Source organism: Aptenodytes forsteri, unplaced genomic scaffold (assembly GCF_000699145.1).
Source record: "Aptenodytes forsteri isolate BGI_AS27 unplaced genomic scaffold, ASM69914v1 Scaffold282, whole genome shotgun sequence".
Taxonomy (NCBI): domain Eukaryota; kingdom Metazoa; phylum Chordata; class Aves; order Sphenisciformes; family Spheniscidae; genus Aptenodytes; species Aptenodytes forsteri.
Window position 1 is genome coordinate 364256 of NW_008794089.1, and position 15586 is coordinate 379841.

At 36.3% G+C, this 15586-nt stretch overlaps 1 protein-coding gene across 1 annotated transcript in view; it reads left to right on the plus strand.

The window, feature by feature from the left end:
• SUGCT (succinyl-CoA:glutarate-CoA transferase) overlaps positions 1–15586 on the plus strand; it is a 332361-nt gene that overhangs the window by 125711 nt on the left and 191064 nt on the right. The window contains exon 11 of the mRNA XM_009274789.2: positions 9306–9408. Coding sequence (XP_009273064.1) covers positions 9306–9408 — 103 coding nt within the window. The remainder of the gene's footprint in view (positions 1–9305; positions 9409–15586) is intronic.

Genomic DNA, 15586 nt, shown 5'->3' on the forward strand with positions numbered 1-15586 from the left:
GAGCCTAGAGTAGGCTTCCATTGACCTATCTAACCTGTCCCCTTCCTCCTATCTCTATTGTGAACTATTTCCAGAGGTATGACTTACCTTTTCTTTTCCTATTTTTCTTAATTTTCAAAATGGACTAACTGTAATTCGTGTCTAACTTCTGAGTACTTAGTAAGTGTGGGAAGAAGGATTCTTAGCCTCCTCCTCTTAAGGAAAAGGATTTCCCAGGTTTTATTTAGGAATAGGAGGAGTTGTTCAGACCTACTCAAATGGTCAGGAACTTCCTGAAGTCTTGAGCATTTAATTTGCTGCATGTGTGGAGCTGAAATTTTTAAAAACATCTGAACTCTGAATACCAAGGAGACAGTTGATGCCTTTCATTTGCTAAGGTAAATGTTAAGCAATTGAGACTCTGGCCACAGTTTTATTCTAGATGTGTGCACAAAGGAACATTGGTACAATCGGTCAATGTTAAGGAATGCTGTTTTTTTTTAAAAAGGCTGTAACTTGGGAATTCTTGACTCAAATGACCTCTAATTTAGATCAATAATTCTACTCACCACCTGCAGTAACTGTGCTAGATTTCAAGGCAGTTAGATAAGCATGGGGATTATATAGCACTTAGAAGAAATTGACCTTTAAACAGAAAAGTTTTCAGAAAGGTGTGAAATGACCTATTCATCACAGTCGGATGTCCTGAGCTGAGTGAGAATACAAGATGGAGATGAATATGGCTTGAGACATAAATGTAGCTTGAAACAACAGCTCTGAGAGGTGTGAATTGCTCCATTCATTTCAGAAAGAATTTTCTCATCCTCTCTCTTCCCTGACAGAAATGAAGAGTGAAACACATCTGTCCTTAGCTCTTCATCCCAACTTGCTGTCTGCTTACAAAATCTCAACTCCCTCTGTAGAGTACACATGAAAGCGAGCAGGGGAGAGCAGGTAGGGGAGGATAAATTCACATATCCATAGAGATTGTCAGATCTCAATAAAATGGATAGGAAGGTAGACCACTTTGGAGTGATATGCTGCTTCTAAGAGACCCAGCTCTCACACTGGGGCAAGAGGAGGGAATTACAGAAACCAGTCCCAGACATCTTGAGAGGGGGAGTGTTTTTCAGTTCCATAGTCTATTGGGAAATGAATACAATGCTGCAAGGACCATTGGGTCATAGGATATTCACAGGGAAGAAGAATATAGCCTGTGGGGTATTTTGTACTTGTTTTGCTACTAGTGGTGTTATCCCTTTCCCATCTCTGGTCCTCTTCCTGCTATGCTCTTTTTTTCCTGTCCCCATCACCTTCCTCCACTTCCTATGGCTCCCCCAGCTTCTTATTTCCTCTTTCTCCTCCTACTGCTGACATTTGCACATCTACTACGTTTGCTTTGCAAAAAAGGAAGTTTTGGTGCCTTCTGTATCTTCCTCTTTATTTAGGTGACATTTTCCCCAAATGACAACAAAGCAGAACTCTGACAAAAGCAAATTGCCTCTGAATGCCTTCCTTTCTTGGGTGTGTGCCAGGAGTCAAATTTAAATTGACCCTACCTGGGTGGAGGTCAGGTTCAATGGCTACCACAGAGACCCCTGAGACTCCCAGCTCATGTGAGAACTGACAGACTACAGAGCGCTCTGGTTTTTATGTTTCCACTGGAAACCTCTGGTTTGTGAGTTAGATGTATATCTGTCCACGAGAACCAAGTTTTAATTGTTGCTCCGTTCTCCCCCACCTCCCTTCCACTTTTACCTTTGCTTCCTCTGGAACAGAATAGTACCAGGCACAATGTGGATTATTTTGTGTATGTGTGTATATACATACATATGTGTATATGTGCATACATACGTCAAGACATAGATATATAGTGTGCACATGTAATTTGAGATGCATCTGTGCAAAAGCTGGTATAATGCCAGTTTTAAGGGAAGCTGCTTTGGGGAAGGGGGCTTAATCTGTTGACCTCCTTCTTCAAATTACTCCAGAAGTTGAATGTTAATCCTACCCTGCATCTCAGCGATGTAGACATATTTTAACACAGTGCAGCTAAATGTGTAATCCAAGGTACTTCGGGAAAATAACCTGTAAATGGAACAGAGTGTGTGGGGTTGAATGAGTACAGGAGGAAGGGGAATAGCAGACATGCCATCAGCCTTTAAAGTAAAGCAGCTCACATAATGAAGAACACATAAATTCATCATGATTAGTGCTCCTGCAGCTATAGCTAATTTATTGTAGACTTAAATCAGAAGTGTTAGGGCTGGAAACGATTCAGAGTGGAACTTCTATTCCTAGCACTTGTATTTTAAAGCCCTTATTTTTGACTGCGCACCACAGCTGCATATGGCGTATATAAGTGTGAGGGGAAAAGGAATGAGCAGGAAGGAAGCACAGAGGAACCTGATCCTCAGTTAATGAGATCTTTGCTAAATTGTTTCCACCTAGTAACAGAAGAGGAGGGCACCTAAAGGGGAAAGTGTATTGTAAAATGTTTAATTTGCTTGATGAGGAGCATTGTTAAATTCACACTTGTTGAGACACACCCAGTCTCTGTAAATCTCCTTCCCCCTCCCCACTGTTTGTTTTTTAAAACCAAGAGCCTTGCAGACTGAAGTCACTGTTGATAACATTACAGGAATGAGCATCTGGTTGTTTACTGCTTCAGCAAGACAGGTATCTGAAGTTTGAAAGATAATTGACTTCAGTGTGGCATAGCTGGTGAGGTTTGCTTTCCCCAGTCATCTACCTCACCATCAGTGCATAGATGGTTGAGCTGTGTGGGTATCAGCTGCCAAACTGCCAGTTTGCTTTAAAATGCTTTGTTTTAAATCGTTATTAGTTTTATGTTGACTTCTATGTGTGCAACAGAGTGAGATCCAAAATGTCTCAAACATCTGATTTTTGGACTGGGTAAGCTAACGTGTATTTTCTGTGTTCTTTTCTCACCATTTAATAAGCCTCTAAGCATTTTCATACGTAAGTGTGAAGTTCAAGATCCTTCCTGAAAAGGAACTTGCTATCTTTTTTCTGATGACATACATTACTACCTACAAGGCTGCTGAAATCAAGGGAGATCTTTTAATTGATTTTTGAATGAGCTTTTTGACCTGACCCTTGTTAGCTCTTTACTCCCCTGGAGTAGTTAAAAGAACAACAACAAAATCAATATAGCTTTCCATTATTCTCAATGTGCTTTTACTGATGTGTGTTTACCTAGCTGACCTGCAGTTAATTTGCACTTCCTTTGTTATAGCTATAGAAGTTACAGTCCTTTTGCTTACTTGAGAAAAAGAGAGGAAGGTTTGGGAGAAGGAGTACATTTCTGATGTGCATAGTCTAACATTATCTGAATCCAAAAAGAATTAGTTCTGGAACATGCTGGATTTTACTACTCAGGAGCCATAAGAAACATGTTTTACAATATGGACGTGTTTCCCTCTCTCTGGTATGCTCTTCTTTAAAAATCATGTATGGTTTTAAAACAGCATGCAAAACTTCATAAAGGAACATGAATGTCCATTCATCTCTAGCAGAAATTCTGCACATAAAGGTGAAGGTTTATTAATGGTTCTATCAAACTGGTAACAATATTTAAAGTATGCAGAAATTTAAAACAAGTTTCAGGGTGGATTTGTGGTACCTACAAATATCTGGACTGTACTTTATGTAGCTACCACTTACAATCTGCTATATGTGACATCTTTTAAAGTAGTTGACATATCCATCGGCAAAACATGTCAGTACAATCATGTTGATTCCAGAGATTTTAAGGGTCTGTTGTGGTTTGCTGAGTGATTAATCAGTAGCCAAGAGGATACTAGACGCTAACTCAGAGATGCTTACAGACTATTGAGTAAATACTATAGTATACATTTTGAAAACTCTAATTGTATATTTATTGTACACTAAGGGATAATGATCCATTATTTGAATTTTCCAAATAAATTTTTTTCCCATGACTTTTATTTTGTATAGCGTCTTCCATAGATGCTACTGTAAGAAACTGTACAATCTATTTTACTGAGTCAACTACCATTAAAGGGATGATTAGTAGGGAAGAGAGAAAATATTGTAGATACTCGAAAGTAAATAGACTGTTGATAGAACAAACCAGTGCAAAAACCATAATGCAAACTCAGGTTGTGCTAGAAAACACAAGAATGCTATCGTGGACTTTAGCAAGAACAGAGAGGGTTTTTGTGATTGACCACATGTAAAAAAACTATTACTAATCCTAGATGTTGCTGTTCCATCTGCATTTGGTAGCTGTCCAAATTACTTCTCTAAATTAATTGCTATAAGCTTCCTACAGAAAAGAGCAGTGTTTTGCTTCAGTAGTTCTTCTAAACTCACTTTGTGTGGAATTGGATGGTTTTATCCGTTAGAGAAGCGTGGATGCCCTTCCACATAGGATGTAGCAATGATTGAAGGTTTCCTAGGAAACATGGAAAATGGGATATATGCAAAGAATGCACACAAAGTGGATTCATTCATGCTTTACAAGTCTTTATTTCATTGAAAGACAGAATATTTGCTAAAAAAGAAACAGTTTACGTTAATAATTAACAGGATGAGAAACTTAGTACATTTTAATAGAACTCAGGTATGTTGCTAACTCATTAAAGCCATTTCATCCAACTTGTGCAAGTCGAGCAGATGCTCTCTTTCTTTTTTGCAATTAATTATCCATTCTCCCTTTTTTAATTAGAATTTGTTAGAAAGCAGAAGGGGATTTAGGTCTTGCTTTTTAAGAAGCAAAACTACACTTGTGGTTTGTGTAAGGAAATAAGGTGTAAGCCCTTTTTATTTGATATTTAATTTTTGGACTTTTGGAGGCTATTTCTTATATTGTGCTGTAATGTTTTTTGCTTAATTTACTGAGTGTATAGTTTAAATTTAGCATTTTTCATTTAATGGTGCCTGCCAGATTTACGAATCGAGGAAAAATATACTTAGTTGGATTTCTTCCCATGAAATAACATTTCAATTAGTTCAGCTCACGCTACACTTTCTATTCTTACAATATTTTTAAGCATAAAATATCTTTAATGTTAAATGTTTCAGAATCTGATGCCTCTTTTCAATATTGCAACTTCAGTAGCTTCATGAGTGCTGTGTAATTCAGTGCAGAGGAGGCTCAGAGTACTGCTTAAAATGCAAATAAGACATCATGGAGACTACTACCTCTTTTAGTGAAGTAAGCCTTAGTACAGGCTTTGCAGTAAAGGTCCTAGCAATGGGTTTGTTCTCCATTGGGGTACATATCCTTCTTTTTTCAGAGGTGTGTTCAGAAAGCCTGCATTCAAGCTTCATACCACAGACTAGTACAGTAAAAAGTAAATTCTTTTGAACTTCTAAAATACTGGTAATAATTGTAGAAAGCTAAGCTACAGATTTAAAATGATTCTACAAATAAATCATAGATAATTTAAATGGCATTTATGTGATTATATCTATAGCAGATGGAACATTTTAGAGGGAAAAGGGACTCATCTGGAAATATATGAAGCTGTAGTGTGAATCACATGGTTGAGCTCTCCTCCAGTCACTGAGTATCATTGAGGCTCTGCTGTACAGTCTTGGATGTTTTTTTACTAGCTTAAGTTTGGAAGATGGACCATTGTTTAGCCTTGTATGTGTTGCCATCAATGATTTTATTTATATATGTATATAAAAATTACTTTTTTTCCCTACTGAAAGACAGCAGATGACATTGTAAATTTTTTCCATTAAGAAAAGGAAATTATATACTAAGTAGGATATTTATAAAAAGCAATATCAAAACATAGAAAAATGTTTTAAAACAAGTGTTAAGGGGAAGAGGATTGGCCAGGCCTTGTAAATTCCTGCTGATGGAGCCTTTCATTTTCAGGAGAGAATTTTAGTCTTTTACTTCTATTGGAAGTTTTTGTTGAAGGTCTTTACTTGATATTTTGGAGTGCTGAGCATGATGTCAATTGATACCTAGCAACCTAAACACCAGTCCTTTGCTATAAGGAAAGGTTATGGTATTTATTTCTGTAAGTGCTATTAAAAATTATATTTAGATGGAGGGAATGATACATACAGGTTCGCAAAAAAAAAAAAAAAAAAATTCAAAGCTTGTGCAGCTGACATCAGAGAGGTAAACTTGGGGCATTTTTTATCCACGCCTTATCTTTTATCAAATCTTGAAACAGTATTTCTCCCTTACTGCTGTACAACAAATATTTCAATATCTAAACCACAGCTGAATGAACCAAATAGTTGCATGCTGTTGCTCTCAGAATCTGAATAATAGACCTTCATTGGCAGTGGGGATGTTCTGTGTTGTTTTTAAACAGTTTGCTTAACAATATGCTCTCAACAGCCTCTTTTTACCACAAAGAAAGGAAGCTATTCTACATCAGATTTAGGTCAAGAGTTTCAATTTCAAGAGACAATGCTGTCTGTCTCCTTTGAGGGTGATAGAATGTGGGATTTTACATCTTTGAGTTTAAAGCTTTTAGGAATTCTCTCCAACCACCAATAAATAAATTAATAAGTAAGACTAAGACAATTGTTAGGTCCATTCAAAACAAGTATTTTTTAAAACAGAACATCACTTGTTTTCTGCAAAATTGTGGTAATTTTTTTTGTCTGTTACATAGGAAGGAAAAATCTCAGCAGAAGCTAAAATTTCAGAAATTCATACACCCCATAGAAATTTTGCAAAACATGCACTCACTTCACTGTCTATTGAGTCACTCATAATGTTACTGAAGAAGAATGTATGTCTTGAAAATTATTCAGATTTGCCATGACATCAGGAAGTAGCATGCTGATTATGCAGATGTAGATAATTGACACTCCTGTTGAAAAGACTTCATTTTCAGACTATCCTTTAAATCCAAAAGTTGTTTGTTTTTTTAAACTCAGGAGAATATTTATAAACTCTGTCTTAAAAGGAAGTACAAGGAACATAACATAGCAGGGCTTATTCATTACTAATAGATCAAGGGAATGATGATATAAATATTAAGAATTACAATAATTTCTTAGTGATGGTTTTCAGCACCAAAGTTATGATGCTGAGTCCAAGAGTCCTCTTGCAGATGTGCTGTCTTTTGTTAGAAATGAGACAGTAGTGGAGGTTGAAGTGTCAGAAAAAGTAGTAGCTAAAAAAAGCTTTTAATTTATAAAAAGGGAGTTAGTGGGCCATGAATTATGAAGCATCTCAGGAGGGAAGTGGCTCAGTTGCTAGCAGAGAATCAGCACAGTTTTGTATAAATGGCACCAATAACTGATGGGAAACAGTTTTTCGTGTGAATCATATTTACACTGTGCAGTAGTTTGAGCCCCAAACCTTAATAATAGAAGGCTATGAATAACAAGAATATACGGATTATGAGAATTGTTGCCAAACAGAGACTACTGAAGGGAAATACAAATTATACTTTAGATTAAAATCATGCTTTCCTAATGGCTGCAATCGCTGAGGAAGGACGGTTATCTACCTCTCTGTAGTTACCTTTTTCCCCAGTTTCCTGTAATGTATAAACCGTACCTGGTTCTAGGTATGGTCAGCAATAGAATACTAAATTAGATGGACCCTAGATGTGTCCAAGAGTGAGTGGCATTATCTTTATGGCTGACTACATCTTTACCATGAAATAACTTTAATATTCAATAAAGTGTATAATTGAACAGTGCAATAATCTTATATCTGTTTTCTTTAGAAGTGATGCTTCATTATGCTTCATTTCTTCAGAAGTGATGCTTCATTTTATAATACATGTTGCACTTTTAAAGCCTTTTATTCTGATTTTTCTGTATTATTGCTCCTTCCATTTCTGCTAGTGTTGTTTGTTAACTTCACGTGTATTCAGCAGGAGTAAAGCTTCTATTTCTGAGGAAAAGCAGTGCAAAACTTGTGCATTTTCCTATTTATTTAGAGTGCAAAATGCATTGGGTATCAGGATTTATTTCATCAAAGCTTGGGGAAGTCGTTCCTGCACAGGGAGAAACACATTAACTGTGAAGCTTGGTTCCATACCTGTGCCATATACTTACTATAACTGTCATTTGTCACCATCACTAGTTTTTTTTCTTTAGTCTCAAAGTAGCATGAAATACTTTGCAGCCAATCTCTGCATATGTATAAAAAGAAGTTTACAAAGTTTGACTTTGTATTGATTTAGGGGGTTTTGTGCTTTTGGGCTTTGTCTCTGTTAACTTTCTGTCAGAAACTTGGAAGGGTTTTTTTGCATTATAATATGCTAGGAGTAAAGCTGAGTGTTACTGACATTGTTCCGGATAACGCTTAGGAAACTCTGAACTGGTGAGCTACAGAATACCAGTAATTGAGTGTCCCTTATCAAGGTTTCTATTAATTTCATTTTCATCAGGTCTTTAAATTACTTCAGTGTTGTGCATATCATGAATTAGATCTTTCCTTTCTAATAAGCTGGTAGACCTCTGTTATTTACCTTCATGAAATTTAAGATACGATCTCCAAATAAGTTCACCTTTGATTTAGAATCCCAGACAGCTGCAGAAAATACCATCTCTCAGTGACTGGTATTGCTTCAAGAGTGTGTTTTCTTCATGGGTGTAACTCTACCGGGCAGATGAGGAAAGAAAAAGTACCTAGCAAAAGAGGGGAAATAAATAGAGTGGTGCTACCAGTTATGGAATTGAATGCTTAGAAAGAAATAAGCTGAGCTTTTTGTATGTGATACAAGGACATGGAGCTCTGTGTTCACCAGCGTGGGCACAGTGTATATATGCTGAACCGGATGTCCTTAGGATATGTTATACATGTACAACAAATAAATATGTAATCAATGTTGTTATCTGACCAAAAAATGTGGCTGTTAATCCTGACATATGTTTTGGATGTAATGCAGGAAAAACACTGTGGTGCTTTAGATCAGCTTTTAGTGAGCAGTGTCGTATGTTAGACTCGTACCCACATTATACCTATCTTTTGTTGTTAAATACGTACATAAAAGAAAACAAATGTGAAGCACATTAGTGTAATTAAGGACTGGAGGAAACCCATTGATCCTTATTTGAAACTGCTGATAAATTTAGCTTTACGTCATTGCTGGATTGCTTCAGATGATCAGGTAGAAATAGAAATAGAAGTCAGTTCAGCTATGTTCTTTCCCCTGCGTCTTTGGGTTTTGCATTTCTGAAGAACACGTGTAGTACATTTTTGTTATGTTATTTACCGCCTGGGAAGAAATCAGTGGGGAAGAGTATGGAAGCAGTGAGAGAGGGAGGAGACATGCTATAGGTTTTTCGCAATCTGAAAGCACAGAGTTGAAACCACATGCATGCTTCTTATTTGCTCTTAGGTTTTCAGAAAAAGCAACGATCGAATGGTTGCAGCTCTTTGAAGGTAGTGGGGTTCCATATGGCCCAATCAACAATATGCAGCAAGTATTCTCGGATCCTCAGGTTTGTTCTCACCAAGTCTTTTCTATACATTATTACATGTGTTTTACAAATGCTGAGTAATGACCACTTTTCCTGCCACTCAGACCTGATTTCAGCTACTTTAAAATGGGATTTGAGAGTTACATGGTGGATTGAGTTTAAGCTAATAATATGGCATAATAAGAAATAAATACAGATCCTTAAATGAATTATATGCTTGGGAACACAGATTTTGCCATAATGCATTAAACCATAGGTATTCCATGTCTTGTATGGAGTCTGTCTTTCAAAAATGGCTGGTAAAATAGGGAAAGAAACTGTAATATATTATGTAATTGCATTTTGTCAGATAAATATGCAGAAAAGTACCTTTCTTGCTGTCCAGAAGCAACCGATTTTCTGTATGGAGTATGGATAAACAGAATCTATACTGTTTGAAAAAAATGGGCAACTTTTTGACTGGAAACAGAAAAATGAAGCAGAAAAGTCATATGCAGAAAGATTTTAACCTTTTTTTGGCCTGGTGGCTTCCCTGGCTGAGAACACTTCAGCTTTTTATTTATTCATTTATTTATTTTAAATTTTAAGTCTCTCACTGAATTGCATCTATACTTAATTATAAACAATTTTTTTACTTTTGAGTATCTCTAGAGTTATACTATCTGCATATTCCCTGATCCCTCCCCTTCTCATCCTCTGGCTTATGATGGGTTAAAGGGCCCAACACAAATCGAGTGATACTGTCTTGAATAGTGTAACAGAATATTTTACGGCTATTCTATTGTGTGATGAATCTCCTTTAAACTAATTTCTAATAATGAGAGTAACCAGAAAAATGATTGACCGTTGGAGGAAAAAAAAAAAGCAGCCAATTTTGTGTGTGTCCATGCCTACTGTCAAAAAGTGTTTGTCAGGACTGTGAATACAATTGTAGTCTTTGGGAAAGAAGAACAGGCAAAACAATCTCTATCATAGGGGAATATGTTTATAATAAATATGTTTTTTTATAAATATGTTTATTATATTTTAAAGGTATAAGACAATATTTGTTAGGCTACTGCAAGGAAAGAAGTTTTTTTTCTTAAATAAATATGCTCTTTTTCCCTAAAATGATGTAGTACCATGCTGTAAAGTATGCGTGGGCCAAATTTTTCACTTCATAACTTTCATAGGGATTAAGGTTGGGCTTTGAAGAACATACAGCAAGAGTCTTTATTTTACTCAGAACGTGGTTGACTTGGCTGTACTTGGGGCAACATTGGAAAAATATTCTTTGCTTTTTTTTGATGCTGTGAATTCTAAGAAGTCAGCTCCACTCTGAAAGAGGTGGCTTTTTAAAACATAGTATGTCATGGGATGTCTATTACCTCCCAAATTGAAGAGAGGTTAGCTTGGTTACCTTGCTTTTGTTAGAATTCACCTTAATTTTATTTTTATATATTATTATTATTATTATAATTATATATTATTTTCATATATATATTATTTTCATATATATATGTCAGGTTATTACCTAACATAGTTAGCCCCTCGTGAAACTGTTTGGAAACGTTGTCTTTTCTACACCCTTTTCTGACATAAGTGGCACTCAGACATCATGTTCTTATTACTTTTGGAAATGAAAAGTCAGTATTTGTGGCGATGCTGCATATTATATGTTTGTTTTGTTTCTGGTGCTGCCTGCTTCCTTAAGCATTTTCTCACAGTTATTGTTCTGTTCAAGGTTGGGGGGGGGAAGACTGCAGTTCTTTCCTCTTATTTCTTGAAATATGGAAAAGTGTTGACATTTTAAGGTGTTGCTCTTATGGCAAGATATTTACTTTACATCACTTATATAAAATTAAGCCCCCCACTCCACCTTTACATATCTGAGAGGCCATCCAGCCGACCAGCAATTTGGGGAGTAGCATACTCAGCATCTTAAGTATATTTTTCTAAGTTCTACACAAATTTTTATTTTGATGGTGAAGACTTCAGACCTTCACAGGTGGCTTCATTGCCCTGAATCACTTATCCGTAGCTTGGATTTAGAGGCTTAGGAACAGTTCAAGCAAAGCTTTTCACTGTTACGTTTCTTCTGAACTGCAGTTTTTGCCGTTGTACCTTGCCCAGTCTCCCTCCACTTGCTCATCCTTCTGCTGCTGTATAGACAGCAGGCGTCTGGGATAAACACACGTGCTTGTGTATAGCTTTGCTTTTTCATAAGCCAGTCTGCAATTTTGGTTTCTGAAACCTCAAAAAGGTTGACAGTTCCCTGAGACTAAGACTAGGGAAGAAGTCTAGCAACACCTGAGAATCTGTAATCTAGGTATCCTCTGCACTATGAAATCCCGGTTACAATGGGGAAAAACCAGCACCCACCATCAACAACATACTGTAATCACAGCAAGATTTTTCTCATGTGTAAAGCTCAACCCAATCATTAAGTATGAGAACTTTGTAATCATTCTTCACAGTGCTCCCATTATAATATGGTGGTATTTTTCAGGCTCAGTTTAGATCAGAAAATGCATTTCTAGGAAAGATGTCACTCAGCTTGCATTTAATAACCTTACTTACTAATACTGTATAACAAGTACAAACAGTGTGATGTAAAATGATTTTATCATAACGCAGTAATCTGCTTTTCATAGTCATTTGCTTTCAACCATTGCAAAGACCCCGGAAGAACATCAAACCAGGTGATACTTCAATATATACAAACTCTAATCTACCTCTAATAGATTATACCTAGGTTTTGCTAACCTCTTCCATTTTGGGCATTACCAGCAGAATTGGATCTAAACACAATTCCATTTTTTAGCTCATTTTATTGCCATTGTCTTCTTACTTGACCTATGGATTTTGATATCCATAATGCAACCAACATTCATTGTAAGTGCAGTCTCGCACCATTAGCGACCAAGACGCACTGCATGGACGTCAACAGTTGTCAAAGCATATGCCAGCTCAACTGTTAGCAATGCTGCAAAGGGTGCACTGGACTGGGACCAGCCAAAGACAGAAATCCTGGGAGGGGGTTGGGATAATGCAAGGGAGGAATAGAAGCAGGTCTGAGGAGATAGGAAAGACAAGTAAAGGAGATGACTGAAATGGTCTAATGGAACTTAATCAGCTACAGGTGGGTCGTGTTTTCAAATTTTATTTTATTTTAACTAAAAGGACCTCAGAACTCTGAAGGCCAAGAGTGGTTTGTATAACTTCTTCTATAAACTGAGATAAAACAACACATTTTTGATCCCAGGACATTTTGTTAATATCATTAGCAGCTTCAGTCATACTCCAAGTGAGCTGCCAAAAAACATGAAATTTTTTACTAAGTTGGAGTGCCAGGTGATACTGTTTTTTCCATGAATGGAGTGAAAGGTCCACTTTTCCCACTGATTATAATCTTTTATTCATTTGTGAAGTTAAAATGAATGCCACAGGCATTCGTACTGCTAAGTCAATCAGTCTGTGGATAGAAGTGTGTGTGTACTTGTGCATGTATGGATAAAAAGGCCGAGAGAGAGGAGCAGATTCACTAGTTAAGGGAACAATTTTCTTAAAAACGAGAGGGAGGAAAGAATGTTTGTAAAGTTCTTACAAACTCTTAAAAGTACAGTATAGACTATTTTAATGAAGCTTTTTACAGTCAAACTTTTTCAAGCTATTTTTTAAAAATGTGTTCTCTTAACCAGGCCAAGATAGTACAAACATTAAAGGAATTCTTTAAAACGTTTTAAAAACTTACTAGTGACCTCAGTATGGTCCCATTTAACATACCCTGGGGAACATGTGTATGAAATACAATGTGGTTTGAGGTTTTCCAAACAAAACAAACTTTAAAGTGAAGAATACCATTTTTAATAGAAACTTATTCAAATTTCCCAGAAGATAAAACAAAACAAAACCAGGTACGGTCTGTACTGCAGCTAAGTATGAAAGAACAAAGATCTTTGCTGGTTAAGTGAGGGGACTAAAGGGGTTTTTTGTTTCCTTTAAAACATTACCCTCCCCTTTTTCACAATGTAATTTCTTTCACAGTTCTTATACAGTGTTACTACTTTAATTAAATGACTGGCATATATAAGAAGCAACAAAACAACCCAGAAATATTGTGGGCAGTGTAATACATTGTTTGTTATCTGATGTTCTACCACATTAAATCCATTTATGCTGATGAATTTTACTATATGAATGCTGCCAGCCGAAAATAAATACGAAAGCCATGCAGTGGTGCTTCCCCCCGCCCCCCCCCAACCGGTTACAGTCATACCACACAAGTTGAGTACATCAGGTGTAAGACATCACCCTGATGCATCACTTCTGAGAAATATGGGGAGGGAAATATCGGAGCTGAAATATCACAGCTGGCCCTGATTTCAGCTCCTGCCAAACACCTGCAGACTCTAAAAGGATACCAAAACAAAACTCCACCCTGTGGCAAGAGGCCATCCCTTAACAACCCTTCCCTGACTTTGCATCACTATAAAAATTAATTTAACATTTTTTACAGAAACCTTAGTCTTCCTGTCCCAGAAGGCCATTACAGTTCCTTTAGCCATTTCTCTGAATATGCCTCAGAAAAAAGTGCTGTAAATTGAAGTATTGAAATATCTGATAGCTGGAAAATTACTGATGTTTTAAGTTTATTATTTGTGGAAACTTATGAAGGTGGTAAGTTTTTTTTATTAACCTCCAGATCGTCTCTTATTTTGGAAGTCATTTCACTTGAACACATCCTGGCAAAAATGTCCTAGCATCTGGTAAAAGCTTCTACAAGCAGTGTTGTGAACACACAGAACAGCAAAAGATATACAGTGTGTTGTGGGGTTTTTTTGGTTTTTTGGGTTTTTTTAAATCATCTTATGCATGGTTGTTGTTGGTTTGGGTTTTTGTTGTTTTTTTTTTTTAAATATGACCATGTTTTAATTGTTATTCTTTGTTGAAATAGACTTTTGTGGCCTACTAAGGGTTGTCCCAAGTCGAATGAAATTATATTCATGTCCATAATACTGCAGGGAGTTTTTACATATAGAAGTTTCTGCAACTGAAAAGCAGTTGATGAAGGCCTGAGGTAATACAGTGTGTCTGGAAGTAATTCCTAACAGACAAGAGAAAGAGAGGAATTAAATTTTGCATGTGTCTATTAAGTAAGTACTAAAACTGGTTGGAAATTTTCCGATGGAATGTTTTTCCACTTAAAAATGCCAATTGATTGAAAGTGAAACATCCACACGAAGGCGTCTAAAATTAAATTCTATTTTGAAACAGAAATTCAGCTCTATTCCTGCCTGTCTTGCTGAGTTGAAAATGTGTACTGCCTAGCTTTGATTTGGTGTTTCAAGCCAACTTTTTACTTCAATTTTTAAATTTTATGCAATGAAAAAAACCCCACACCACCAAGCATACCCAACCCTTTAATTTTGTCAAAAGTAGCTCTTTTATACTAAATTACAAATGTTTTCAAGCTTTTGGTCTGTGGGAAATTTAGGAAAGTGGATTCTGTTCTAAAGAGGAAAGCACTAAGGAATGGAACATAGTTTGAAGAAGTGAAATGGAAAATCTAATTCTAAGACTGTTTGTAGTATGCAATTCCCACATATACACAGTTATGCAGGCTTTATATGTGTTGCGAGATAGTTCTATATCCAGATGTTATAGGAATGGCTCAAAATGAGACATCACTTGTATTTTGGTATGAGGAATATTGTAATAGGAAATGGTTTTTAAATTTTGGCTGTAGTGAAATGTGGTCCATGGCTATGCCATGTTTTTGTCTGGCCTGCCTATCTTACAATGATAGTTAGAGAGCTTATGGTGGAGAAGTCTTGAAATATGATGGGGTTCTAAATAAAAATGTATGTTTATATTAATGATAGGCTTTTGTTTGTACACACATTTAATATACATCTATTGTCTAGATAAGAAAAACAATGATAAAGGAGGTAGTTCAACACTTTTTGTTATGAGGTTTTGTTTTCACTGGCCTATAACTTTGCAGAATTTAATAGTTTGATCTGGAATTTGCAGTGCTGGTTGTCTGCCTAAGTCTGAAGTACATTTGGAAATGTTTCTGATAAAATGATCCACTCGTGTTTGGTAACAAGTTTCCAGAAATCTATTGTCTACTATATCAACATACTCTTACACCTGTTTTTTGCCTGTGAGCTCTGCTGCTTGTTTTTAGATAATTAGTTCTTTTGCAAAGAGACTT